The sequence below is a fragment of the Wasmannia auropunctata genome, unplaced genomic scaffold (genome assembly GCF_000956235.1).
Source record: "Wasmannia auropunctata unplaced genomic scaffold, wasmannia.A_1.0 LD336069.1, whole genome shotgun sequence".
NCBI lineage: Eukaryota > Metazoa > Arthropoda > Insecta > Hymenoptera > Formicidae > Wasmannia > Wasmannia auropunctata.
Window position 1 is genome coordinate 2,192,310 of NW_012026821.1, and position 27,858 is coordinate 2,220,167.

The 27,858-nt window shown below is 35.6% G+C and overlaps 6 protein-coding genes across 24 annotated transcripts; 2 read left to right on the forward strand and 4 right to left on the reverse strand.

Annotated features, from left to right (window-relative positions):
- Window positions 1-17: 17 nt before the first annotated feature.
- Window positions 18-5,606, forward strand: LOC105450118 (sideroflexin-2). 6 transcript variants are annotated; one of them, XM_011689787.1, is made up of 9 exons: window positions 18-231; window positions 2,253-2,429; window positions 2,784-2,954; window positions 3,279-3,477; window positions 3,705-3,830; window positions 4,230-4,296; window positions 4,410-4,509; window positions 4,608-4,655; window positions 4,733-5,606. In XM_011689787.1, exons 2-9 carry the CDS (start codon window positions 2,275-2,277, stop codon window positions 4,845-4,847), a joined length of 981 nt encoding a protein of 326 aa, XP_011688089.1. In that variant the 5' UTR covers window positions 18-231; window positions 2,253-2,274; the 3' UTR covers window positions 4,848-5,606. The 6 variants fall into 6 exon arrangements, with proteins under 6 accessions (XP_011688089.1, XP_011688085.1, XP_011688086.1 ...); XM_011689783.1 differs by having other exon boundaries at window positions 19-236; window positions 2,240-2,429; XM_011689784.1 differs by having other exon boundaries at window positions 19-236.
- Window positions 5,607-5,718: 112 nt separating this feature from the next.
- LOC105450117 (sideroflexin-2-like) lies at window positions 5,719-8,057 on the reverse strand. Of its 2 annotated transcripts, none has more exons than XM_011689781.1 (7): window positions 7,795-8,057; window positions 7,443-7,638; window positions 7,055-7,225; window positions 6,752-6,953; window positions 6,133-6,431; window positions 5,980-6,027; window positions 5,719-5,873 (listed from the first exon to the last, which is right to left on the reverse strand). In XM_011689781.1, the coding sequence occupies exons 2-7, from the start codon at window positions 7,625-7,627 to the stop codon at window positions 5,762-5,764; spliced, it is 1,017 nt and encodes a 338-aa protein (XP_011688083.1). In that variant the 5' UTR covers window positions 7,628-7,638; window positions 7,795-8,057; the 3' UTR covers window positions 5,719-5,761. The 2 variants fall into 2 exon arrangements, with proteins under 2 accessions (XP_011688083.1, XP_011688081.1); XM_011689779.1 differs by having other exon boundaries at window positions 7,443-7,642; window positions 7,726-8,057.
- A 2,677-nt stretch (window positions 8,058-10,734) lies between these two features.
- On the forward strand, window positions 10,735-17,331 carry LOC105450120 (anaphase-promoting complex subunit CDC26-like). Of its 8 annotated transcripts, none has more exons than XM_011689796.1 (2): window positions 10,735-10,963; window positions 16,740-17,331. In XM_011689796.1, the coding sequence occupies exon 2, from the start codon at window positions 16,744-16,746 to the stop codon at window positions 16,963-16,965; it is 222 nt and encodes a 73-aa protein (XP_011688098.1). In that variant the 5' UTR covers window positions 10,735-10,963; window positions 16,740-16,743; the 3' UTR covers window positions 16,966-17,331. The 8 variants fall into 8 exon arrangements, 7 of the variants coding, with proteins under 7 accessions (XP_011688098.1, XP_011688095.1, XP_011688094.1 ...); XR_974431.1 differs by lacking the exons at window positions 10,735-10,963; window positions 16,740-17,331 and adding exons at window positions 10,977-11,277; window positions 11,364-11,614; XM_011689793.1 differs by lacking the exon at window positions 10,735-10,963 and adding an exon at window positions 10,981-11,277.
- On the reverse strand, window positions 11,799-16,036 carry LOC105450121 (inhibitor of growth protein 3). The gene is made up of 6 exons (XM_011689798.1): window positions 15,957-16,036; window positions 15,126-15,197; window positions 14,679-15,038; window positions 14,011-14,434; window positions 13,536-13,734; window positions 11,799-13,464 (listed from the first exon to the last, which is right to left on the reverse strand). Exons 1-6 carry the CDS (start codon window positions 15,982-15,984, stop codon window positions 13,348-13,350), a joined length of 1,200 nt encoding a protein of 399 aa, XP_011688100.1. The 5' UTR covers window positions 15,985-16,036; the 3' UTR covers window positions 11,799-13,347.
- On the reverse strand, window positions 17,039-19,131 carry LOC105450119 (general transcription factor IIH subunit 3). 2 transcript variants are annotated; one of them, XM_011689789.1, is made up of 7 exons: window positions 18,648-19,131; window positions 18,030-18,526; window positions 17,830-17,952; window positions 17,603-17,738; window positions 17,429-17,465; window positions 17,218-17,328; window positions 17,039-17,131 (listed from the first exon to the last, which is right to left on the reverse strand). In XM_011689789.1, exons 1-6 carry the CDS (start codon window positions 18,655-18,657, stop codon window positions 17,253-17,255), a joined length of 879 nt encoding a protein of 292 aa, XP_011688091.1. In that variant the 5' UTR covers window positions 18,658-19,131; the 3' UTR covers window positions 17,039-17,131; window positions 17,218-17,252. The 2 variants fall into 2 exon arrangements, with proteins under 2 accessions (XP_011688091.1, XP_011688090.1); XM_011689788.1 differs by lacking the exon at window positions 17,039-17,131 and having other exon boundaries at window positions 17,188-17,328.
- Window positions 19,132-19,629: 498 nt separating this feature from the next.
- On the reverse strand, window positions 19,630-27,735 carry LOC105450122. 5 transcript variants are annotated; one of them, XM_011689804.1, is made up of 14 exons: window positions 27,470-27,735; window positions 26,794-27,254; window positions 26,218-26,282; window positions 25,768-25,996; window positions 25,531-25,656; window positions 25,040-25,339; window positions 24,743-24,877; window positions 24,107-24,551; window positions 22,623-23,697; window positions 22,093-22,538; window positions 20,957-21,851; window positions 20,384-20,510; window positions 20,164-20,303; window positions 19,630-19,955 (listed from the first exon to the last, which is right to left on the reverse strand). In XM_011689804.1, exons 1-14 carry the CDS (start codon window positions 27,550-27,552, stop codon window positions 19,737-19,739), a joined length of 4,746 nt encoding a protein of 1,581 aa, XP_011688106.1. In that variant the 5' UTR covers window positions 27,553-27,735; the 3' UTR covers window positions 19,630-19,736. The 5 variants fall into 5 exon arrangements, with proteins under 5 accessions (XP_011688106.1, XP_011688105.1, XP_011688104.1 ...); XM_011689803.1 differs by having other exon boundaries at window positions 22,093-22,580; XM_011689802.1 differs by having other exon boundaries at window positions 22,093-23,697; window positions 24,743-24,871.
- Window positions 27,736-27,858: the final 123 nt, after the last annotated feature.

Below are 27,858 nucleotides of genomic sequence, written 5' to 3' on the forward strand. Positions count from 1 at the left end.
TTGCAAACGGTATGAACGCGGCCTAGCGCAACTTCCCCATTGAAGGGCGCGTTCTCGGTGTCAGTAGCGTATAGTAAGGGATCTTATCGTGCGATCATCACGCGGTATTGCTCCATTGCTCCTTTTGGATTCGGCGCTCTCTATACATCTCGGCTCGGCACTCGCCGGCATTGAAACAGAGCGGCCGAGAACGGCCGAGCGCACCTCCAGAGGCAGCGTGTGTCTTTCACGGTAGGGTGAGTGACTAGGATTTATGCTTTAATAAAACGTTGCATAAGCGCTTCAAGGCGACGTGAGTGGCAACGAGAGGCAGATTCTTACCGGGCCCAATTTGCAGTCCGGATAGCGACATAATTCTCTTTCTTCATATCTATGTTTGACGTTTAACGTAAAAAGCAACCGGTTGATCAATTGGTTCAACCATTGTGGTTGCCGGTGCACCCTGCCGAAAAGTGGGTCGCCACTTCGACCGCAACTTTTATTTTATGAGAAAGTGAAGTCGATATTGGTTGTGACAAGTGCTGGAAGAAATAAAGTGACGCATGAGAGGAGCGTTGATAATGACACGAAAAATGCATGTGATATGTCGACATTCGTTAAGCTATGCTCACACGTTCTCATTGACAGCTGCATATAATTTAGCTTCGTTCACATTGACTAAATAATGAAAAGATGAAAATTTTCCGTTTGATCGGACCAATCTAATTTGTTCATTTAAATTAAATTGATTAATGGCAATGTGAATGAAATAAACAGGTTTTATTTAATTGCTACAATTTTTTTCTATTACTCTTATGTTGTACTTAATGATTCATAAAAAATGTTATATTGATTGATAAATAAAAAGTGTGTTGGGGCCTTTAAAATGTGTGATACGTTCTTGCACAATTAAGGTTTGCATTCGGAATGATTAGCGGCGGACATGTGAATGGCACAACATTGATAATGCACAATGACGCTTATCTATCAATTCCATCATGACATTGCAAACGATTACTCCGACTTTCACGGAATGTCTCTTTATTTTATTTTTATATAATATGATTGCTTATCAGATTTGCTTACAATTTCGGAAATTCGATCTCGTAGCTATTTTGATATAATGAGATGTAATCTAAAGCTTTCTTATACAATAAGTCTTCCTAATCCGCAACGTTCTTAAATTACTTTTTGAATAATTACTATCATTTAATTTGCAGTAGATAATTTAAAAATTGGAACCCGTATTTTGTAGCTAATAATCGAATGCGTGTAAATGCAAGTTTCTACAGTTTTGCATCTGTAATTTGAGTTGAAGAGGATTATTAAAGAAATTAAATTTGATTATCAACAAATTTATGAAAGAAAGGCGTCAAATTTTAATAATATGTCAAAATAAAAAAGATCCTCCGTCATAAAAAATTATCTTTAAAAGGTTTATAAATTTTTTAATATATATAAATAAATTTGAAAAAATATGAATATTTTAAGATATTTTATTGTACATAAAGAGCAAAACTATATATTTCTAAATAGAAATATTTCAAAGTTGTAGACGAAGTTTGTTGACGAAGAAAGATATAGAAGAAAACAAAACACAGAAAAAAATATGACGTCAAATTGGCTTAAAAATTATATTGAATAGTAAGAGACTAATTTGCGATGTCAATATCTCGAGTTCGTTCCCCGTTAAATTTTCTTTAAAGAAGGTTTCCGTGTAATAATAAGTACTAGCTTTTATCTATAACTATGCATGTTATCTATTATGCTTATTCTGCTCGTGGAAAAATATTACGTAATATTTCGATGACAAGAAGCGAAGATTGCTTCGTGTATATTAAAAATGCTCGACCGCAGCGCACTATTTTCACGCACAGAGCTCGCGCATTGAAACTATAAATATATCCTCATTTAGTCGGACTTCTTGTAACATTACGAAAGGAAGCACGGCTTATGCGAAACGTTTGATCGCTCAAAACGTTCAGCCTCCAACTTAAGATCCATTTGTATAACATTTGCAGTACGTATATCCTATTTTAGAATATTACTCTAGCGCTTTGGGACATTGTGTATAGTCTTTATCGCGCGTATATAAATCGCGAACGAAAGTTTTTGAATTTATAAATAACAGAATCAATAACATATATCAAAAAGAAAGATATTACGATGTTGCAATTTATAAAATCGACTTTCTAAATTTATAATTTATCGTAATATATCTTCCACTTTACAAATTATCTACATATTTATTGCTGATTAGAGATTTGTACTAGAGACATCTCTCAATTGGACACGATGACGAACGAGAGATTGGACCTGGACAAACCCTTGTGGGATCAAAACACCTTCGTAGGAAGATGGAAATACTTCGCGTGGATGACTGACTTCCGCACCTGCGTCAAACCAGAATCGGAATTGCTAGCTGCTAAAGTGTTATGCGAACAATACAGGTTATAATAAATATATGTCACGTAGTTTCGCGAGATTTCTTCCTTACTTTAGTAGATTCGAGGCGCACGGGATCAGTTTGAAAATTTTTAACACTGATTATAAATATCTGATATTATTATCTGTGATCTGATAATAATATCAAATATTTCTATGTGTTATACTTATTATAATACCATCTCTACCAATATTCTTAAATCAGCTGGAAATTTTAAGATATATATTTACGTTTAATTACATTTACATTAAATTGAGATTTGTTATTGAGAATTAAGACAATGAGAACGCCGTATGCATTCGATGCGTGCATTGTATTCTCGAACTGCTTGAAAATCTTCGCACTTTGTACCTTATAGAAATGGCAAAGAGCCAGCTGGTACTACCAGAGAGCAAATTATCTATGCGAGGAAGCTGTACGAGTCTGCCTTTCATCCCGACACCGGCGATCTGCAGAATGTCTTCGGCAGAATGTCCTTCCAGGTGCCGGGAGGAATGGCCATCACCGGCGCGATGCTTCAGTTTTACAGGTATTTTATAGAAAATTTGATGTCATTAAAGAAGGGATCGATGACTCCAATTCATTGGAGTCATCGATTCCTTCCAATTGGATTTCCTTTACCAATGGTTATTACAGATTTTTTCATTTGATTATATCAATAAAAAAAACCAGAAATATCTCGACAGTCAGGAAAAAGTAATTAACTTTATTTATTTAATTAATTTCAATTTTAATAAAACATGATGTTCTTATTAACTGAGCTCCTATAATTTTACTCATTTGTCAGAGAACTTGTCGCATGATCTGGAACAAGTTATCTTTTTTTTTAACATTCGATGTTGATTCGATTTAGGACAACTAAGGCAGTAGTTTTTTGGCAATGGGTTAACCAGTCCTTCAACGCCCTCGTCAATTACACCAATAGGAACGCTAACAGTCCTGTAACGACTAATCAGCTAGGTGCAGCCTATGTTAGTGCTACCGTCGCGGCCATGGTAACTGCAATAGGATGTAAAACGTATTGGGAAAAGCGCGCGAGTCCTCTAATGGCTGTAAGTTTCGTAAGAGCAATTCAGAAACTACATAAAATATTCCAGATTTTATATACATCAATATCGACGATCTTTTCTTTTTGACGAAATTTAAAGTAGTTCATTTTTATCTGTAAGTGGAGCATGTTGGATTATTTTTACCCTGTATATAATTTAAAACGGAGTATCTTGTCCCAGATCACTGAAAACCTAGATTGCTGAATACAAGAAAAAAAAACACATTTCAGAGGTACGTTCCGTTCGCCGCAGTGGCAGCCGCTAATTGCGCTAATATCCCTCTAATGAGACAGAACGAAATTGTAAACGGCGTGGATCTCGTTGACGATGACGGCAGAAAACTTACAAAATCAAAGGTATATACGCTGGTTATTCTCGAAATCTGAATCAGTGGAAAAGTATTGAAAAATCACTGATTAAGTCAGTACCTATAATCTGGCTATAATTTCACTAATAATCTATAATTAAAGTATTAATATTAATCTATAATTTATGATTACCAGTGAAATACTTGGGACTGATGCATTCAATGAATAACGATCGATAATCATTGTGACTATGCACTGATTCAGATTTAGAGAGTAATAAATTTACACAATTTTATAAAACACAAAACGCAGATAAAATTATAAATTAATTTATGTATTTTATCAAATTAACCAAGATAAATTAATATTAAAACTGTTCCAAATTTTATTAAATTCAACGCTAAACATATTAGAAATTTTTAATAAACGTTTATTAAACGATTTTAGCTCGCGGCTGTGAAAGGCATCAGTCAAGTCGTCATTTCGAGAATTGTCATGTGCGCACCCGGCATGCGTATGTATCGATCAAACATCTATCTCAATTTTAATTACTTATCGAAATTTTCTACAAAATTATTCGCAGCTTCATATAATGCATTTAGCTAATTAAAACGATAATTTCCGCAGTTATTCTACCGCCTATAATGGAAAGATGGGAAAAATACCTGTGGATGCAAAGAATTAAACCACTGCACGCGCCGATACAAATTATGATGTGCGGAATTTCGTGAGTACATTTCTTATCTTATTTTCGCCTGCCGCTTATATCATTGTTATTAAATTATTATTTTAATTACTGTGTGAATTTTTTGTCAAACATCTTAGGCTGACGTTTATGGTGCCGACGGCGTGTGCGCTATTTCCACAAAAATGGTAAACAATACTTCTATATTCTACATTCAAAAATTCTTCTTTACATTTTGTTTTTATTTTATTATACGATTTTGTAGTTCCATCAAGACCACCACTTTGCAGCGCTGGGAGCCGGAAAACTATGAGCTACTGACGAAGAACTGCAAAGGTGGCGAATTACCGACGTACTTATATTTCAACAAGGGGCTGTAATGTGATGAAAAGTTCTAGTTTTATGAGCTTGTACAAATATAAGTGTTATTCCATCCTTTATAAAGGATCGTTGTTTCAAATGACACAGTGACGGTAAACACTTCTGCTGGAACAGAGACGAACCCGAAATGAATATCACTTATTAAATTATAGTCAATTATATGGTAGAAATATTTTTTGAATTTGTCATTAAAAATTTAGCGCACAGCTTTTTCTTATGATTTGAAGTATGAAATTTTGAATGTCGCACCGATATTAATAATAATATTTAAATTAGCGTTTAGTACGTCAATTTTTTAAAAATTAGAATTTAGTCACAAATTCACAGAGTGATGATAAAATAAAATTCAGTCGACGCACTAAAGTATCTTACAATAAGAGAGAAGTCGATAGCCGCACGAATCAGGATAGAACCGATAGATAGTAAAGGATAAAATGTTGACAATATAAATTGGTGCTTTACCGATTACATATATAATTACGAATTGTTATGCGAGTTTTATTTCACGCTTAATTGTTCCTCTCAGGGCTCTCAGGTCTTAACGTTAATTTATAAGTTTCGTAGCATTTTAATGCATCATTATACTTAAGCACTGAAATATTACTTAATTTTATGGATATTATTAAATTTTGAGAAGCCTGTCGAAAGTAAAATGCTGCCATATATAGTGATACAATAAAAAAACTTTAATACACATATAATTGATGAAAGATATAGTATTATATCATGACGTTGTGTCAATAAATGTTGTTCAATAATGTTGAAGAGCTATTATTTTGCCCTTACACAGCTTTAACCTATAATTTGATATTTCGGATGTACAAAAACTGCAAACACAGATTAAATAGAAAATCTAATAACATGTGTATATTTATACAAAGTAGAATGTAAATTTCATTTTTATTTATACCGGCTACAATCCCTTGTTATAATAAACTTTATCCGGATGTTTGCGCTGACCCATTTTCTCTCGAAATATTTCGTACTCCTCCGGATATATCTTTAACAGCTCCGGCTGCATCGAGCTTAATGGGGGAAAAAAATGTTAACATATAATATGTTTCCCGATTAAAAAAAAATTCTTTTATTATTCAAAAATATTCATTATTAATTTCAATCTTTTTTTTTTACTTTTTTTGCGGAAAAATGGCGAGCGCCGAAGGGATCATGACCAACAAACTGAAGAGAAAAACAAATATTTATTAAAATACTCGCGCCAAAAATATACTTTATCAATATTAATTCACATTTGTGTTTGCGCAACGGCATCGCTGTGAGAATTACCAGAGTGTGCATAAACCGATTTCGACGGGAAAAATGATCCACGGACGAAGCTGAAAGAAGCAATACGATTTCATTCGTTGCGTGATGACTGGGATCGTCAGCATTCCGGGTGCGGCCATTATTATCCTCGTGAGGATGCACTCGGAGATACCCTTGACGGCGGCCAGCTGCGACTTCATCACGCACACTTCGTCGTCGTTCTTCATGAATATGGGAATGCCTCGTGCGATCTCTCGTTGCCTCATGATGGGGAGATTTACCATGTTGCCGGCGGCCACCGCGCAAAACGGAACGAATCTCTGCGACGAAGGCAACCTCTCAAACTACTCGGACTCTTTATTTCTCGATTATAATTATAATTTTCCGGTATTTAAAATTAAAAAATTCTAATTCCTAATAAATGATAATTATAAGAAATGGAAAAATTAAAAAATTTCGAGGTTACAGATTATATTGAATTTTCAGCCTTACACATAGTTTTATCAGTACTCGTTTATATACTACTTTATACGTAGGAGGATTAAATAATTAATTGACATCCTTTGACCGTCTATTTTCTATTTGCATCAAATAAAAAGTTCAAAAAAGGATGGAGAAATCAGATTTTGAGTGAATTAACTGCGAAGAGAGTTCCTCTGCCGGAAAACAGTTTCCTGAATCCCAAAGCGGCCACGCAACTCGCCGCGGTGGCGAGCACGAACGCCTGCCGGATAATGTCAGTGTCCTGCGGGTCGTCGCTCATCGCATTTCGATTGGTATAATTGACAAATGCGTTGAAGCCCTGATTAACCAGCTGGCACGCTATCACGCCGAAGGCGGATCTGACGGAAATATATCGCGCACGATAAAAATAGAATCGAACGGGAATTGATCGGGAGTTAATTTGTGCGCGTGGGACGCATTATTTGTGTAGAAAGTTAACTTGTAGAAGGTCAACATGACGGCGGTGATGGCGACGGAAGCGGGTAGCTGGAAGGACATTCTCCCTATCACATGCATGAGCTCGCCGTTATCGGGATGGAAGGCGCTGTCCCTGAGCTTCTTCGCGTAGATTATGTCCTTTCTCTGCAGTCCCTCCGGCTCCTTCCCTGCTCTAAGTAACGGTTTAGCAATTAAATAGTTGAGCATTTATTATTTCTAATTGAAATAATAATAAATTTAACTTTTTTTAAAAACAAAAATAATGTTTTATTAAAATTAGGTTTAATAACCTTTTTTTGTAATAAACTTGATTTTATCAAAATTGAAACGTTAATTGAAGGGCTTAATTCGGAGAAAGAAAGAGGGAAAGCTTTACCGTCGCAACTTACTTGTAGTCCTCGCAGAGCTTTTTTGCTTCCCACAATTTATTCTCCGGCACGACTATCGTGCGGCAATCGGTGATGAAGGCGAAATGCATCCATCTTCCGAGATACGTGTCCTGGCTCCAAAGTGGTTTATCGATGTCAATTCTAGCTTCGGATTCAACTCCAAGATCGCCGTTCTTCTTCTTCATTGTTAGATCAACTAACTGTGTGTCTCTCTCGTTATTCGAGGATTTGTTTCACTCAAATTTACGATTAAAAATATTAGCGTAAGTAAAAATATACGTACGCAAAAATAACAATCGCAATAAAGCAGACGAGACTTTGTTAAATAAAATTTTGAGACAGATATACTGACAGTTTTAGACAAATTAAGCACAAAAGGTGCGTGTTAATGTCGATATAATTTCCGGCATCCTTTGTCTCATAGCGCTTATTTATTCTGTCTAACATAAATGACACTCTGTCACAACAGTATTTGACAGTATCGTAAATTTATAATCGAAATCCTTGATATAAATTATATAAAAAGATAGAGCATACTATGCGGTTTTCTATATTACATGTCAATGGTTGAGAGAAAAAGAAGCAAGACTGGTTTCATTCCGTTATTCGTTGTTTTGACAACCATATCTTTGTATGTACGTATGTACATACTTTCAGAACATATAACAAATGGCGATATGTCAAATGTACAAAAAGTATTATTTATTCTAAAATTAATTATAAAAACAATTTTATTGTATTCTTTAATGTTTTTGATAATATTTGTTTGTTTAAAAATCTTTGACTGAACATAGAAATCGAAATTATTATTTTAAAAATAATAATAATAATAATCGCATAATTAGAATTTAAGAGATTCGTTTTTGTGGTGGAGATAAATTATAAGATTAAAAAATTGTTTGTAAAGATTTCTCCCACCCTTCATAGAGATTATTATCGACTACGATTGTGATTAAAATTTGATATGTCGATCCGCATTACGATCATTTATTTAGTCTTATGATCCTGGGAATTCAAATGTCCACGGCCCGATATTATAAATATTTCGGTTACCGGATACACGCGTGGGTGATTATCTTATCGGAAGAGAATAGCGAAATCGAGAAATCACCGAACCGATCTTTCTCGAGCCTTCCCTCCGGAATGTCTTACAACCCGGCCGATGAGGAAACTAATTTGTTGTATCCGGCCGGAAGTTACGAGTATTTGGAACGATAAAAATTATTGGGTGAATTTGCAGCCTCGCAGTAATGACTGTGCGAAAATAAACTGGGACTTGAGCAAAATCGAATTCTGGGAGCATTTGCTTCCATCATCCCAAGCAGTGGATTTGCTTATCCACTCCAAGGCAATGGATTTTTGAGAGATTATAATTATTTCTTTGATATTTTTATTCTCAATGTACACTTTTGACTTTTAAGTAAATTAGAATTATAGAAATAAAAATAATGCATTCAAATATTAACTAATAAATAAGAATAAAAAATATAAAATATTATTGTTGCATTTACTAAATTACTACCTTAAAAATTTTAATCTTTATTTTATTATTAATAATCAACAAAAAAACTGTTATATACAATTGATATATGTATAGTTTTTTCTCACAAATCCATTACCTAAAAATTAAAATATTTTAAGACTCACCAGTCCTCGATGCGCAGCAGCGGAGAAATAATATTAATCTGTAAAATATAAATAAATTCAAACATTAAAAAGCCGTGTCTAAAAAAATGTATCTTAAAAAATTCTACATGTTAAACTTTCTATTTGTTTTCTTTTAAATGAAACAATAAAAAAGATTACATTATTTTAAAAAAAGTGATTCTTTCAGATATTAATTTTTACAATTTTTACAATTAAATAAATCTAATTCTTTTTCTTTCATATTCTAAACAATTTCATAGTCTAAATAATTTCAAATCAATCAATCATTTTAATCTGCCGTAACATTTTCAAATATTTTATATTAAGCAGGTGTATTATATTTCTTCAATTTCTAATAAATATTATTAACATTCTATTAATATTTTAAGTATCTCAAAATAAAATTTGAAATTGATTTGACAGATTGATATAAAAATTGAAGCATTACGTAAACAATCAACTTGAATAAAAAAAAAGTAAAACATTTAAATAATATACATATGATATAGTATATAAAATAAAATAAAATAAAATAATACGTTATTATATATATATGATAAGTTGCAGATCCGATACCGGTGTAATTTCGTCAAGCTCAATTTGCACCGCTTACGGTACGCAAGAAAGGACATTAATGTCGAGCGTTGCGATTCGATGTCTTCGAAAAAAGTATTAATAAGACTCATTATTGCGCGCCTGTGGTATCCGAATTTGAGCTCAGCGCAATGACACCGATATAACCTTCAATTCAATTACAATAACACTCACCCATGGTTGCCCCGCCGTTGCCTGATGCCACCCCGGGTCTGCTCCTCCTCTCTCGCTTCGCCGTTGCTCCCGATTCCTGCCTCCTGGGGCACACACTATGCACACCCCCCCCCCCCACACACACTACACACACGCGCGCGCGTCACGAACAACACTTCGCGGATCAGGATTAGCCATTATCTCTTTCTACACGGATCTAACTCCCGTCGATCATCGCGCACGTATGTACGTCGCCCCTAATCGCGCCTCGTTAAACCGAAGAACGGAGGAATATAACGCGCGCGGAAATCTCGCTCGCGTAATCCGCCCGACGCGCGCCCCGGCCCGTGACGACTAATAACAATAATGCTACGAATTCGAAATGTGACCACTAATAACAATAATGCTACGAATTCGTAATAAAAATTGATAGATCGCGGTGGCCCGCAACTTCACGCGCGACGCGCGACACTTCGCGGCTACCGGCGTCGTCCGTCACGGCGACGCTGCAGCACCTGTTGCTCCCGTACGTGATTCGACCCGTCTGTACTTTTTATATGGCATTCTTTGCTAATTTTGGTTTCAACTTATGCAATTTTTATTCATAGACAAACATAATAACAGAACTACAAAAAGATCTCTGATCGAGTGAATCTTCGATTATTTTTAGGTATAATTATAATAAAATCTGAAGCATATATATTGAATTCAATTTATAACGGGAAAATTAGAGATTAAAAGAAAAATTAGGTCAAACCGACACGAAGATGAAAATTAATGATTCACTTTGGCAATAAGCATCCGTCTCGGCGCAGATAATATTTACTACAATTATAATTTACTGTATTTATTAATCCATTTGTTGATTTTATTTATCAAATCGTTATGGTTTCACTTACGAAATTTCGAAATCTTAGAAATTATTTAAATAGAGTTGCGAGAATTTCTTGCCCGTTTCTGTTCGCACACGTGAATTTCGCGTTCAACGTCCTGAGAGTAACAGAAATGTAAATGTAAACGCGGAACACGATCACTCGCCGCGAAGCTCTTATATCGGCGAGACAATAAAATATTTTGAAAAATATTGACGCGGGACGTATTCGTCTTCTAGGATTCTCTGCAAGTCGGTAACCACGATAATAAATCAGTCGCGCACTTGACGAGTACTGGTAACGGTGTTAATATCATAAATTCAAGTTTTTCTAAGACAATAAATACGATAACTGATTGTGGGACAATATATAAATACGGGACTGGATTATGAAATGGACATCTTACAGACTTCCTCACAAATTTTCTTTACCTTTCTATTTGTATACGCTACCTTATTTATACATTATTTGGTTAGTTTTTTACTTTCAAGGATGTTTGTTTATATTCAGGAACCTCTACTAGAATAAAATAATTAGCAAACAGACTTGGAAAATTTCTAAGCGACACTGTAAGTAAATTTTGACCTAATATCTTATGTGACACGAAGCTTCGAAGTTCATTAAATGTATATCTGTAATATTTTTTTTTTGACAGCGTTAATTCGATTTATTCCATAATTTGACGCAAACAACTGATAACGAAATGGAAGAAAATGACGAAATAGAGACTTTAGATATCATTATTGTTTTCTTGTTCGTACTTAATTTCTTAACGCATCATTGGTTCTGATACGGTTCTACCTTCTTGATTTAAGTGATCACGCTTAAGTTCACCTAAATTTTATATTTAAAAGAGATAAGACAATTGGAAATTATCCAAAGGGATTGAAAAATTTCCACGAGATCGGTAAGTTTTAATCTCGAATTCATATATTTGTGCATGAAGTTTGGAGCATTCATTGACTGCATGATAATAATCTCGTAACGGAAAAGGAATAAAGGTGAAAGAGACCCAGGGATTAAAGGTACCTAAAGATTAAAAACACCTAGATTTGGATTGTGTTCGCTATTTGAAAAGAAATACGATTGATTATCTAGCATTCGTCTCTGCGCGGTTAATTTTATTTGTTCAAAAAATCAGGTTTTCTTTCAAAAGTCAGTACTCTCAGAATTCATTTCGATAAAGTTGCTTAAAACGGCAGCTGCTCCTTCGCTTTCTATACACGCACACAAATTCAAATTTCTGAGAACGATAAAAATATAAATGTAAACGCGCGGACGAAAACGCAATCGCGCTTTGAAACGTAGCGCAGCTCGAGTCTTGAAACGCCAATCTTGGATAAACATTGACGTGAAGAAGCACGTGTAAAATTCATAGGGCCCTTCGAAATCGTTCGTACAATCGAATCGCTATACAGTGCGTGCTGTGTTAATGTCGAACTGAGTTTCGTTAGCTTAAAAAGCGAGAATTGCATCACTAACAGCGAAATGAAAGCCTTGGGCGAAATGTATGCAATTCTCATTTTCGTAACCGTTCTAATTGTTCTGTTGCTGCCTTTCTGCATTAATATGAGAATTACGAATAATGTTAAGGAAAACGTTAGTTTCCGTTCTAAATTAACTATTCAGATCCGTCTACAAGGATGACATTTGGGAAATATTCGAAAAGATTTACGAGCTTATTATAAGTAAATCTTGAAGTGACACTTTCGCGCGTAAGACGGAGTACGCATTAAACATCCAGTGATTTTGTAGCGATTTTGTAGGGAAAGAAGAAATTAAGATAAATTAAAGACGAGATAAATTCGAATTATTGGATATAAAAATTATGGTAAATTTATCGAAAGAAATATGATCGTTCTCACATTTTGGCAACGATCATCTCTGCATAAATGATTTTATATACATCAATTCGCTACAATTCTCCTTTGAAAATTAGTAGAGACTAGAGAGTTCGTTTATAAAGTGGCTTCAAAAAAGTAAGTTGCTATTCTCAGACGAATTCGAAGTTATTTCGATTAGTTTTCATCATTTTCAACGTTAAATACTGGAGGTTCAATTTATACAAAATTAAGTTTATATTAAACTAAGGCTCGTCTAAAATTATTAAAAAAAAATAAAGTTTACTTATTTACAGCTTAATTTGTGTGTGTGTCGAGAAATGTTCTCTCTATTAAATAGCTAGTACCTAAATCTAAGTTTTTGAAGAGAAGCAGTCAATTTCAAACTCGTCGAAGAATACATTATAACGATTCTCATATTTTCCAAATCACCTTCTATTCACCTTATCCCATTTCCTTTATTGCTCGGGGCTAACGGCAGTTATGTGAAATACATTGAGATGTTTACGAAATCTTACGATTTGATATATCCGTTAGATGTACTTCAAGATTTCGATAGAATAACATTGTCGTTTTCATGTGTACTCGGTCGCATTGCGAGAAAAGAGAAGACCGAAGACTGACGCAGACTCGAAACAGCACATTGAAAAAGTTATATAAAATCAGAGCTAACAACAGCTTCCTAACTAAGTCGGTACTCGACGGACAGTGTCTAAGAGGTAGTAGCAGCGATGCTTTCTTTACGTGGTCGACATAGTTTCTCAGCTTCCTCCTCTTCTTCTCCTCCTCCTCACCTAATCAGTTCTTCCGTCCGCCACGTCTCTTCATCGAGGACGTACACTGAGGGCAGTACCACTTCCCCTTGGGAGGCGCGGTGATGCCCACGCACGGATAATGGAACCATTCGAAGGGGCACTAAAAGCAATCGTTATAAGTCTATCCGCTTGTAATGTATCCGCCTGCTGGAAGATGTCGACGGGTCTTACGTCTGAATTGTCACAGGCAACCATATCGCCGTACGACACTTGATTGCATATGCAATAGCGCGGCTCGTTTGGATCGTACGTCCAATCCGGATTGTCCGGGTCTACCACTTGCGTAGTCGTGGTAACCACCGGCGGCGATACGGGCTGTTGCACTGTAGCCGCAATCACGCTCGAACTCGGTACGGTGGCCGTTACTTTTCTGGAATTCGTAATAGCAATGTGTTTGTTTAGGCAATTACAAGAAATTCTTCCACAAGATAAAGTTTGAAAAAATTGTAGAGCATTCCTAATTTAACGAATTTCGAATCCAAAGAGTATCGAATCACTTTAATCTGTCAAACATTTATTTTAAAAGCAATATGATTCAATATAACTGATCTCTAATCCAAATTGTTGAAACTTAAAGGGAGCTTGTCATATTAATGAGAGGCAATTTAGTTGCTGTTTGTTTCTTCCTTTTACACATTCTACATACTTTTTATGCTTCTTCGTAGTCTCTTGGATGGCGGCGATGGCGGTTTGCGCCGCGCCGGCCAGTTCCCTGCTGAATTCCGCGGCGTGCACGCCGCCGGTGTTAATGGCCTCGTAGCTTGCCTTCAGACTGGCCGAGCGTCTGCCCTGCTGCATTGATTGCGTGGCCGCTATCGCCTGTGACGCGGCTGCCGCGATGGCGGTACCGCCGGCGCCGATGTGACCAAGATTGTAACATACCGATCCCACAGAATTAGCAATAGCCGCCGGCGCCGGCGCGACGCTACTCGCTGCGATAATGGGCGCGGAATTCGCTGACGCCGGTCGTGATTCGGGCAGACTCGTTGTCGCCGGCAGCTTCTCGATCGCCAGCCTCTTCTCGACCGACGTGGAAGATGCGTTAGAGTCCCGTCGCTTCTCCGACCGAGCTGAAATTCGCGTAAAATTTGGAGATTACATCTACCTAGATATCGTTGTACACTACAATTTTATTCCATTTACAAGTTCATAATTAATGTTAATGACTTTTATGTGGATTATCCTGAAGTGTCCTAATAATGTCGAGAGTGGTTTCGTGAATTTAACATAGTACCCTATCTTTTGTTTTTAACAATTCAAATCCGTTTGAATTAAAAGTGAATAAAAAATTCGCATTAGAGATGTTACACTTACAATGGCTATGATTATCTCGCGTTCTGCTCGGGGTAAAACTGTAACGATTTTCTTTCTGGCTGCTATTCGTGGGTGGCTGGTCCAACTCTAGAGACCTCTTTTCCAGGATTTCGGTGATGCCCTTATTGTCCGCCTCCAATTCCATTTTGAACTTGTACAGCTCTTGATCGAGCCTCCTCAGGTACCTGTCCACCAATTCGTACATCTGATTGGCTAGGTGCACCTTCTCATCGGCATCCTCCAGAGTCTTGTAGTACTCTTTTCTGATAGCCTCGTACTCCGCCTCCTTTTCACTGGGCTTCATCTTCTTGGCATTGGTAAAGAACGTTTTCACTTTCTTCTCCAGGCTATCCACAGAATCTGAAAGTGGATTTGACGTTTATAGCTTTACATTGTCGTTATTATCATAATTATTTTTTTTTAACTGTTATATCAAACGATACGTACTTTGTACACCGAGATCCATCTCCCTCATTTCGGTAAATCGATCCCTTAGCTCTTGTGGAAGATGCTCGATCACTGAAACCCATAAGACAGACATCAGTAAAGACAGATTGTTGCTTTTCAATTTCAATATACAATTATGCCCGAACTGGTCATTAATCACAAATTGTTTATTTCTATTTCTAAAATAATCTCTGTAATCAATACAATGTAACGAGTCCTTCGACTGTTATGTAATTTTATATTAAACCATTTAATATACTAGACTATTGCTTCATTCGCAAACAAATATTAAGTTCACAGTCAAATCTCAGTCCTTTTAGAATTACAACATCTTAATACTATTAATCTCCTCATGTTACATTAACAAAACAAAACAAAAACAGCAATACATTGCTACTATATGCATATTAGAATCATACGACTCAACAGGGGGAAGGATTTTTAACAAATTTTTAATTAATTCTGGAAAGATAATGAAATTTAATGACCAGCGGGCCGTGGATTTAAATAATTCATTAATCGCTTTTTCGGCAGCAGCAACATGCGTCTCGCCGTGGGACAACGCGCCTAACCTCTCGGCGCGAGGTCGCATCTCGCCAGGGTGAGCGGCGACTTCTCGTTCCACGGACGGGTCGCGACTCGGCGCGCAAAAGGAGGCGCCGAGTCGCGGCCCGCGGAGTATAAACAAAAATGGTTGCGCTCGCCGCGGGCCCGCGCGGACGAGAGTCGGGCCGCGGACCGCGGCGCTCCAGGTTCTAGGTTAGTCGCGCGCCACGCGTGGAGGTTAGGATCCCGCGGGCGAGCCGTGTGCGCGCTGCTTCTCGTACGCACTTTCGACGTAATCCTCGAGGTAGAGCATTTTCCCGCGCCGCCGATCAGCCCGCGATTGGTATACTTGACTAGGTACTCCGCCGCACGTAGCCGGGGTAGCCGCAGAATTCCGCGGGAGCTCGCAGGGAAACGCGCGCCGCCCGTCCCGTGCCGTGAGCGTGCTCGCGCCGCGCATCCGCCGACCACTCCGCGTCCGCGACTTTTCGGAGCGCTTTCGGCGTTTTTGGCTCCCACCAGCTGGAGCATTCGGCTGTGATCTCCTGGGGGAGTGCGATTGTCGTTCACGGCGGCCGAAATTCGCCGAGAGCGACAGCGCGGTTCGAACGAGGCGAGCTTTTTGATTTGGAATTACATATTTGGAGCATCGTCCGATCATCCGTGGTATGTATGTGCCTCGCCATGTTGCGCGAGCGACACCAGGGACGTAGCTCGAGCAGCCAGGATCAGGGGAATATATTTGTTCTCCCTCGTCCTTGATTAATTCTAGTCGATTGCGGGGAATTCCAAATCGTACCGATTTAACTTTGGAACGCTTGGAGTTTCAACGAAATTCGCGCTCCTAAATATTTATTGAGGAAAAAAGTTAGGAAACGAGGTTTTTTTTTCTTTTCAATGTGCACATTTGTATTTATTAAACTCGTCCTTGAATCGATCCTACGGCGCGTTTCAGGGGTCGCATAACTATTCGTCAATTTCCAATTTTTTTCCAGTTTTAATTAAGTTTCGAGAATATTCGTTATGCATTAAAAAAAAATGTGCCATAATCCATTTTTTTTTTTTCAGCACGATGATACGACGAAGTCCGACTCGGATAGAAATGCGTCTGGACGATCTGCAGGTGTACGAGGAGATAAGGAAAGCGCACGAGTCCAAGAAGGATCCCGAGAGAAAGGCTTCGTCGTCCATGAACCCGCCCGCATGGGGCGGCAAGCTACCTCAGAGCGAGATTCAGGAGCGCATCGGTTACGTGCCGCAACATCCGATCGCGCACAATCGGGCCGCAACATAGCAGTCGACTCCGGATACGAATCGCAGTACGAACGAACGGTCGAATTATGCATTCCAACATAATTCTGATTTCGAACAATTGGGTCACACGATTGGGTTTGCGATTCACACACGCGATGTATTTACGCAAATTACGGCTATTTCTTTTTATCTGGCGAATCGGCTCTCTGCAATTAATCACACATCGGTTATGATCGAGAAATCATTAATCCTAAGAGAGCAATTTTTACAATATTATGTTGTTTTTATTTACAATGTAACTGCTATGAGTGAAATATAATACAAGGGTTAATGGACGATATCCACGTTCTTCTTCTTCTTCTTCATCTTCATTGGCATGGGTCCTGGCATTTTGAATACCGTGCTTAAAAAAAAAGTACAATAAATTCACAATCAACGTTTATGTGTGTAATTTTAAGCATGTGGTATAAATTTATACATGAGCTATATAGAAGTATACTTACTGACAAGTGGTGCATATTGGACTGAACTTGCAGAAGACTGTAAAAAAATAATTATCTTTTTAATGTCAATAAATTCAACAATGTTTAATGTAATTATTTAAATGTTTTTGTTTTCATTATTTCACATTAAAATATTCTTGACGTTATTCATCAGATTATAATCTATATGCTTACTTGATAAACATATGGAACAAACGTATCCAATATCGATAAGTTCCTGATGGCAAAAGCAGGCTGCCCTGTAATCCACCTTCACTGGCGGAGGGAGAACCAGTTTCGATCTAACATTGGGATCCGGCAGGAAAACCCACTAAATTGTTTAAAAAAAAAGAAATATATATTAATCATGGTGCATATAATAATTGTGTTTGCGTCAACAAAATGAAGCGTAATCAATTCACCAATAAATACTGCAGCAATCCAGCAAGCTGCGGCACCTTCAGGTAATTGCCGCCGGTGATGTCGCAGCCCTGCTGCAAGAGTGTCAGCTCCTGATCCAGGCTGCATACATCCAAAATGACATTCTGGAAGTAGCCAGGTGGACCTCTTTTATAAACCGACAATTCTGTCTACGATAATAATAAAGAATAGAGATAAGAACCATTCTCTGCGCGGTGAAGAATATGTTCATGTAGTTCATGTACTGCGTGGCCGAGTCGTTGCTGGCAGTGATCACCAGTATTCTGGGATGCAGCTTCTGGCCGGCGATCTTCTCTCGCTCCAGCCGGGCGATGTAGCACAACGCCATGCTGAGCGCGCCGGAGATGAGACTCTCCGTGTGCAGCGGAACGTCCATGGGGATCTCATTGATGACCTGCTGCAACTGCTGACGCACCGTGCGCTCCACCATAGTGAACTTCTCGTACTGCCCGTCCATCTGCCTTATCTCCGCTGCGTTCTCACAGGGATAGAGGAAATTAGCGTTGTGGCCGTGGCACGCCATTATCGCCAGTTCATTACTGGACGACTGCATGAGGTGAGCGTTGGCAAAGACAACCGTGGAGTCCAAGCATTGCGACAGTACCTTTGTCTCTTGCTTCACTATACGCTGCATCGGATTGACATCCAGAATGATCACCAGCAAGCTCGTCTCTATTTCTGAAGATTTACAAGTGAATGAATACATGGAGAGCAAACAGAGAGAAAAATAATTGCAATTTAATTTTATGAAATAATGCTCTTGAATATAGTAATGTAACAATAATATGTATTAACGCACCAAGCGACATTTTGCTGAAATTCTCTCTCTTTCTTAAAATATAACTTTCCTTCTAGAAAATTTCTTTTATTTCTCTATTTTAATAATAAAGATTCTCTATAAATCTTTCTCTAATTCTGTTATTTATTCCAATTATGCATAGAGGGTGTTTTTGGTTCAACCTCTCCACGAGGTTATATGACGCCTTCCTACATCGCCGTCGACGCCGTCTCTACGCTACGAAAACCCGTTTCCCGGTTTCCGGCAAGCTGACGACGCGTGTCTTATACGAGACAAAAAGGTAATTATTTAGTTTAGCACACATCACCTAAAAAAAATCGATCAAATTATCGATGTGTTTTCGTATGAAACGAAAGAATCTGGCAATTAAAATAAAAGTCGTGCGGCACTCCGAGATGCGAGATATTTATTGTTAAAATTCGCGACTGTGTTTAGGTTAGAAAATCTGTCACTCCGATGAAATGTAGCGACATCTGCGACACGAATATACTCAGTACTCTGTGGTAACGTGCGCATGCGCTTTAATTAACTGTCGGTACAGGAGTAGAGTGCACGAAATTTAAAGACACCGATAGAAACGCAACAACGATCAGCTGATTGTAGACGCGAAACCGCATGTCACACGCATGACAGGCCTACTGGAATTTAGCCATTTAACGTGTATAATCATGTAAAATTGATCGATTTTTTGAAATACAGCATGCTGTGTTAGCATCTACGATAAAGTGTAGCAAATGTGGCAATGATATATGTTAACATAATTATAATAAAGAACGTATATCGATGTGTGGAAAACAGTATACTCTGTGAAAATTATGGTAAGCAATTGCAGGATAAATATGAGTATTGTGTATCATATATATATTGTATATATATGAATACTAACAATAAGTACAATTTATGAATAAGCAATATACAAATAAATATTATATGTAGATAAATTTATTACTTAATAAATTTATTATTATTTATACATAATTAATAGTATATTTAATAAACAAATATTATATTATTAAAAAATTCTTAGTATTGTTATATCGAATTAAATTATATGTAAACAATTGTACAAGTTAAACTTAACACAATTTACTAGCAACAAAAATCGACGTCTCGTTCATGTTCTTCGGAAGTTAACCACGGTTTATAAACGTGTCCATCGGCTTCTTTGCTAGCCATATACGTGAAAAACGTTCTCTTGAACGATACGGAAGGAAACTTTCCCTGTTCCATGGTATTCCACATCATACGGGCGTAAGAAACGCGCGTTTTACGTACATTGCTATGGAATGTCGCTCTGACATTTTCAATCTGCTCGAGAGAGAAACGTGGATTAATAATTATTTCAAATTGAAAAATAGAAAATGGAGTTTAGGACTCAACGATTTACGAAATTGACACTGACAATCGTCAAAAAGTAAAGGAGGAAAAGTTCGGGAAACAAATTGTAAATTTAAAGAACATTTATGAATTTTGTATTTAAATTTGTAAATAATGAGAGTGACAATTGATAGTCAACCTTCTCCTTTATCTTCTCGGCTTGATTATAAGTCAACATCTTCAGCTGATGTATCGTCATATGTAATGATGGTTTCTCGACTATATGCGCTCGTTTATTTATTAATTCCCAAATGGCACAGGTTGCTTGCATTAAATTTTCTAATAGGGAAAGAAAACAATAAATTAAAAATAATAGGAAGCAATTGAAAATAACGATGTCTTTTCTGTCAGTGAAGTACTTTTGTCCGTTTCCGAGAAAACAACACCTTCCCTGTACATAAGCCAATCCTGAAGCTGCGGCATTAGATGACATTTCGGCAATTTGGCGAATGTATAACCCTCTGCAGCCATTTTCTTCAATTCGGCCTAATATTTTATATACATAATAAGTAAAAATCTACACTGAGAAAAAAAATTATTTAAAACAAATAAATATGTTTCAGGTACCCCTCAAAGAAATAATTTTCTTGAAGCAAGTAAAATTTTTTTGTTTTAAGTAAAAGTGTTTGCACTGAGAAAAAAAATTACTTAAAACAAAAAAATTTTACTTGCTTCAAGAAATTATTTTTTTGAGGGGTACCTGAAATATATTTATTTGTTTTAAGTAATTTTTTTTCTCAGTGTACTAATATGTGAATATTAGTACAACTAATAATAGAAATAAAGCCCTATTTGGCCCAAAAATTGTTTGGATTCTAAGAATTTTAAATTCTACAATAACTTGATCAATATTATTGATATCATATTTATTCAATAGATAATGATATCAATATACAATGAAATTATCTGATTAAAAAGATCCACAAAAATACCTTCATTATCGTTTTAAGATCAGATTTGTTGTTTATATATTTCTTATCGGCACCGCCTTTTATCCGATGACTCTCATTATCAATCTTTTCTTCTGTCCTTTCGATCATTTGTTTGTATGATACATTTTTCTGATGATCAACAATTTCCTCGGAATATTTATTTTCACGAATTACTTTATCAGTAATTTCTTTATTTGCGCCTCTTTCATGTACTATTTTGCTGCCAGTTTTCTTGTTTAATGATTGTAATCTCATTATTTCTGTGGACGTTCCCTTCTTAATTATACTTGTATGATTGTCCTTTATATTATCTTTTCTTTTATCAATATTTTTTGTCAATTTGTGCTCGTCGAATGCTTCTTGGCCATTGCGAGTCGTCAAAGATGCATCTTGCTCGTTCTTATCCTCATAAATCAGCTTAAATGCTTCGTCTCTAACTCTCTTTCTACGCTCCATTTCTTCCTTTAAGGCAGCATCCTTTCTCGGCAATGGACCTGGTGGAATGTTCATTGGCGACCAGTGTCGATGCAAAGCAGCGGTTGGCGAAATATCCTCTTCACTAGATAAGGGTGTTTGGAAAGGCGTAGACATTTTCAGGCCATCGATTATTTTCTGAGATGGCAACATAGAAATATCTTCTGCCACACCTGATATATAATATTTGACGTCGTCTTTTTCATCTTCCCGCGGGGTCCTCTTCACGTCTGCTATAATAAACTGCTTGTCCTCTATCATCGGTCTCGAGATGTCGGCAATGTGCGTGAAAGATTGCTTCTTGAAAGTCTTCAATCTTCGTTGGCAATCCTTCCATTTAGTTTTTTCTTCATTTTGCTCCACAATCTTTCTCTTATATTTACATTCACACACGGGCTTTACCACTTTCAATCTGCAAGGTCTACAACAACATTTTATGATATAAATAATTCGCTAATATTATTTATGTTTGAATGATATGTTGGAAATTAGATATTAAATGTCAAATTAATAATAAAACAATTAATTATGAAGCAATATGACTAATTATTGATAATTTAAATTTAATGCTGCAAATTTGAAAGTATTAATGAGATTAATATAATGAATATTTAATAATTTTAATAATTATTAAGTCAATCTTTTTTTACATATGCATTTACCTGGCACTTCGAGCAAACTTCCTGCAGGACGTCCGGCAAGGAGCGTTATCGTCGCGTTGTGTAAAATAGTTTATCAACGCTGTATCCTTCAACGCTGTATTTCGTCTTTCCTCCGGCGATTTGAAGTCCATCAAATCCTTTCTCCCGCCTATTTTCCTTTCCACCAGACCACCTACGTTATACATAAGAATCTTTTTCTTTTCTCTGTTCTCCTTACATTGGCACGGTCGTCCTTCAAGACGAACTGCCATCATCTCTAGAGGATAATCCGGCTCGCATAGATAAGCCAGAGTCTTCTTCCCCGCAAGTTCTTGCTCCGACTTTGTTTTCCAACCGCAGGGACCGTTTTTTATTTTATATCTCTCTTCTTCGTCGTCGGCAGCAAAATCGACTATGTTCTCAATTTTCTTTTCCGGATTATGACTAATTGCCGGATTATGACTAATTTTCTTTTCCGGATTATGACTAATTGCCGGATTATGACTAATTTTCTTTTCCGGATTATGACTAATTGCCGGATTATGACTAATTTTCTCTTCCGGATTATGACTAATTGCCGATAATTTTTCTGGGAGAATCGCCGGTTGAATGTCATCTAAGATCCCCGCGGAAGATTTGAACTTATTCTTCAACCTCGTCAATTCTCGCTTACGATTTTCGATCACCTCAGTTTGATCTACAATATTTTTGTTTCTAGTTTTCTTTACAGAACTGTGTTTGGTCACCTTATTAATTTTGTTAGGTCGTTTTGTTGGATTGTTAGGCAATAATGACTTTATTGGTTGCTTGTTTATCGTTTTAGATATTGTCGTCGATCTGGAAATTGTACTTGACAATTTCTTTTTATTATTTGTAATCTTCTTTAAAGATATCGGTTCTTTTTTCTCGTTTTTTATATCTTTTGTTCTTTTTTTTTCTTCGCTCATTTCTTTTGGGGAGTTCTTTGATGATTTTAAGAATTCTTTGTCATTACTTTTCTTATCTAAAGCATCATTTTTAATTTTCTTTGATTCCTGCAAGGAGAAAATGTCATTTTGCATTTTTAATGGCGAACGAGTTGGCCATGCTGGAGGTGTCAACTTCAAGTTTGCTTCGTAATCGGTTGCCGAGGGAGCAGTTCGCGCTATGTTCCACGGATTGTGATAAGCAGAATAATCAGAATCAGTAATGAATTTATCTTTCTTTTTCTCCGTAATATCCTTTTGTGAAACGGTAGTATTTTCTTTAATTGCTTCAATGGATTCTGTCTTTTCTTTTACTTCTTTTTCTTCTTTTTGCTTTTCTATTTTTCTCCTCTCCATCTTTATTATTTCCTTTATAAAAGGATTATGCCTGCAGAATTTATCTCCAGGATACGCCTTGCAAGAATATGCACCTGGCTCGTTTGGCCTGTACTGCTTTCCAGGGCACAATTCTTCATCCTTCGTCCAAGTAATGTCTTCCTTACTCGTAGATGGACTTATGTCCTTATCAGCCATTTGTCGAATAGCACACGAGCAAGGCGGAACATTTTTGATGGGCTGAGGTACCGAAGCAACTTGATTAATTAATGATTTTGAAGGATTCTGTCCTAAAGATTGCACTGCCATCGAATCTGCGATATGTCTGTCACAAATAACATCTCTTTTTGTATTTTATTTTATTACACTATTTTTAAAATTTTAATTTTTGGAATTCTATAATTTTTTTTAAGTTTTAGAGATAGAAAGTATTACCAGATTAAAAAGCATTAGATTAAAAAGAAATGTCAAAATTTTAAAACCCAAAGTTTTAAGAATTTCAGAATTCTAAATTTCTAAATTAGAATTGGAATCAAATATTTTCAAGATATCAATACATATTCAGACAAGAATTTGGAAATTAATATTAGAATTGCTTATAATTGCAAACAATTCAATTGGACTGGTCGTAAAAGTTAAATCAAATTATAATAAGCGTTGCAGATTATTTAAATGTCCAATTAAGTTGTCTAATCTAAAATTATCTCAATTTAACCTTTATAATTGTCTCTTACGTATTTTTCTCTTTATCTTGCGCAATTAACATCTTGTTAATTTTGCTTTGTTGCAATTTTTCGTCAAACTTTTTAGTCTGTCGGCACGAGCAGCAACTATCACAAACGAGTCCAGGAAATGCTGATTTTATGGTTGCCTGTACACTCTTGATTAACTCATCAGTTTCTTCCTCCAATTGTCTGTAGCTTTCGTCAGCGTTTTGTAACCAATCTTGCCAATTCATTGACAGATTTTCTCTACCACTAGGAAAAACCTTTTTGGTCTGATCGTCAAGTTTCAGCACTGCGAAGAACCTTTCGTTGCTGTTGCTAGGTGCCACATTGACCACACCTGCGATCTCGTAAGTTACAGGACAATCATCCTCGATAGACACGCCAGCTATCATGTAATCAGCGTCTTTCTTTCCCAGCCAGGAATTTTGACCCGCTGGAGGTTTTGGCGGTCCTAAAATTTTACCGAAGAAAATTATGAAATTTAGCATATCATTTTCTAACGGCACATTTTTATACATTTAAAGAAAATTATAAAGTTTAACGTATAATTTTCTAATTTATACGTATGGATTATTATATTTTTTGTTATATGAATTTCCTATTTTCAATTTTAAAAAGCAATAAAATTTCAATAGTTTATACCGTAAATTTTATTTTCTACAGTTTCAGATTTTTTCTTAATAAAATCAGATGTTTTGCCGTTGTCTGACGATTGAAGAATATTGAAACTTGCTGATTTTCCACCTTCCAAATTTTTCTCTTTTGAGGAATCTATATCTTTTTTAAGTTTTACTTATGTTTAATAATATTCATTTACATCTATTTACGAGTATTGATTTTTTGATAAATCTATATTTAATTATATTGTATTGTCAAAATACACGAGCTAATTCCTATGCTTAAAAGTCCACATATTTAATTTAATTTATATATTTCTACCTTCTTGATCACATGTAATTAAAGAAATTTTTTGCAATTCCTTCGTAGTAATTTCTTCGAGATGCTCCGTGGAAATATCTTTCGTCCGTTTTTTAATTTCTGATCTATCATTGAAAAAATACTCGTTTACATAACCATATTTGTTCAGCGGCAAGATCACTTTCGGAATTGCAATTAATTTGCAATGTTTTCGCCATTTCTGCAAAGCATTTCGATAACCGGCCCAATCGGGTCGTGTAAATAATTCTTCCTTATAAGGACAACTATCTTTTCGCCTCGTCAGATATGTTACTAGTTTTGCTAAAATATGTATTCGTTGTTGTGAGAGTAATAATATCTATTTATTTTTTAATAATAAATAATTGAGAAATAATTAATTATTGATGTAATTAATGTAATAATGGTAATAATTATGGTAACAAATACTTAACGATAGCTGATTGAACTTCTTAATAATATTTGTTAATTATAATTATATATTATAAAATTACGTTTTGGTGGCAAACTTGGCATAGTTACTGCTGGCAATCTCTTATGTAGTTCCCATACCGTTTCTGGCAGTGTTAAAAATGCAATGGCCGACAATATTATCCTCTCGTTGCAATCATAAACTTTCTCTATAAATTAAATAATTCTATAATTTTCTCTATAAATAATTCTGTTGTTAAGAACAGTAACTTTATTAATTGTTTAATTTTTATTTTGAACAGAAACAGAATGAGACGTACTATATCCCTCTTCGGAGAAATCATTTCCCGTTAAGATTCTGTAAATTTCCCGTAGAAAATCGACGCTATTCAAGTTGCACAATTTATGCAACTCTTTTATAGTACTCGGTTTTAATTTAAAGAATGTTGAAATTACGCCGATAGCTATCAGTGTCGTTTGCGTGTCATTTGTCTTTTTTTCTTCATAATCGGTGCGCATTACATTTTCCAGTTTCATTAAATTCCTCATCTATAAATTATATAACTTAATTTTATAAAATATATAAAGAACATCATGCAACTATGTTACTTTAATCAATAATCTCTTGAATGTCAAGATCAAGAAACAATATTTCACTTAATAAGAGTATAATTTTGCTATCTTAGAAAAAATCTTCTTTCGTCATATTTTAATTGATTTTTATTTGTCGAAATAAAATTTGTTTGAGATCACTCATTTTTACGTCATACTTGATCTAAGGAAAAATCTTGATACCATCGTGGATACATCTTCAGTTTTAGTGAATGTTTTTTGTCTATAAAAAAAGGATAATAATATTTTAATTAGATGTATGTCTATTAATTAATTAAGACACAATTACACACATATAAAAATTTAATTAATTAATAATTTTGTATTAACGATTTAAGAGCAAATTTTTATTGCAGACGCGGCGACATAATGCACTTTATTCAATAACGCATGAGGAAATATATTTCGATTGCATTTTGCAATGTCAATGGTGTATCCGGACAGCATAAGGAAAATTTCAATATATTATTCCACCTTAGTTTAAAAAATGTAAGCATTTATGCAAAAAAATTCACATTTGCCTGTATTGCATTTTTTTAAATACCTATTTTTTAACGCTATAATTGTTTTAAAATATTTCTTTATTTATTCCAATCCGATCTTGTATTCTTATTTACTGTTAGAAGACATAAAAATTTTTATCGGATAGATAATATGTGAAATATATTTGAAAAATGGTCATTTCACTAATTGATGACATTTTTACTCTCGAGGCTTGAATGAAGAAGGCTTACGTTTTTTCTTTGCTATTTTTATCGCCTTGTTGCTTGTTTCTTTGTACATTTTTTGTCTTTCCTTCCAGAATATATCCTTTGCCAATGCAATTTCACTCTCCAGATACCGTTTTATAAAACGATTGTTTCTACCGATCAAGGAATAACTTAATTCACGATTTTTCGTTTGTCGTTGCTGATCCCCCACGTCCGACGTTCTTGTTTTCGGTCTTTTCTTCTCTCGGGATAATCGAGGCATGGAGAATTTCATTTGCATTTTAGCTACCGGACACTCATGTACGGATGTTATTGCCGTTAGCGAAGACTTGTAGGGCGGCATTCGTTGATCGTATCGCGAGAGAGGATCGAAACGATCCACAGAACAGCAAAAGCCGAATGGCTTCAGCCTTGAATTTTTTTTCGGCCATTTTTCTCGAGAAGTATCTGATAAATAATCACTTTTCCTTTTGGATGTCGGCAAGCTAAGATATGAAGTTATTTGTTTGGTATTGACAGAATTAACGCGAATTATATACATTATATACATCAAATTAATTAAGGAAAAGAAAATATTTTTTACAGTTGACAAAAAAAAATTAAAATTACATATAAAATATTAATTATATTAATGTGACTCTACGTTATTAATAATCTTTAATTTGATGTTTTTATAATTCTAACGGCACTAAATGTTTACTTTATATGTTGGAGCGAAAATTGCGTGCTGGAGGTCTTTAAAGAGATTTTAGACATTTTTGAAGCAGAAAACTTGATTCTCATTAATTTTAGAAAATCTATTCTAGTTCATATATATTGATTCTCATTGAGTCCGGAAAATTTTTTTCTGGATTAAGTTAATTTTTTGTAATTAATACTTGTCAATTTATAAATGGTGATAAGAAACGTAACTAAAATTTAATAGGTTGTGTTTGAATAAAATTGAGTGAATTTAGAATAAAATTTCGACCTTATTTTGTTTACAAATAGGGCTTATTTTAAATGAACGATATTTATTGTGTCAGATTTCAGAGTATCTGTTTATAATTTTATTGACGATGTAAAGCCTATAATTTTTTAATTATATAC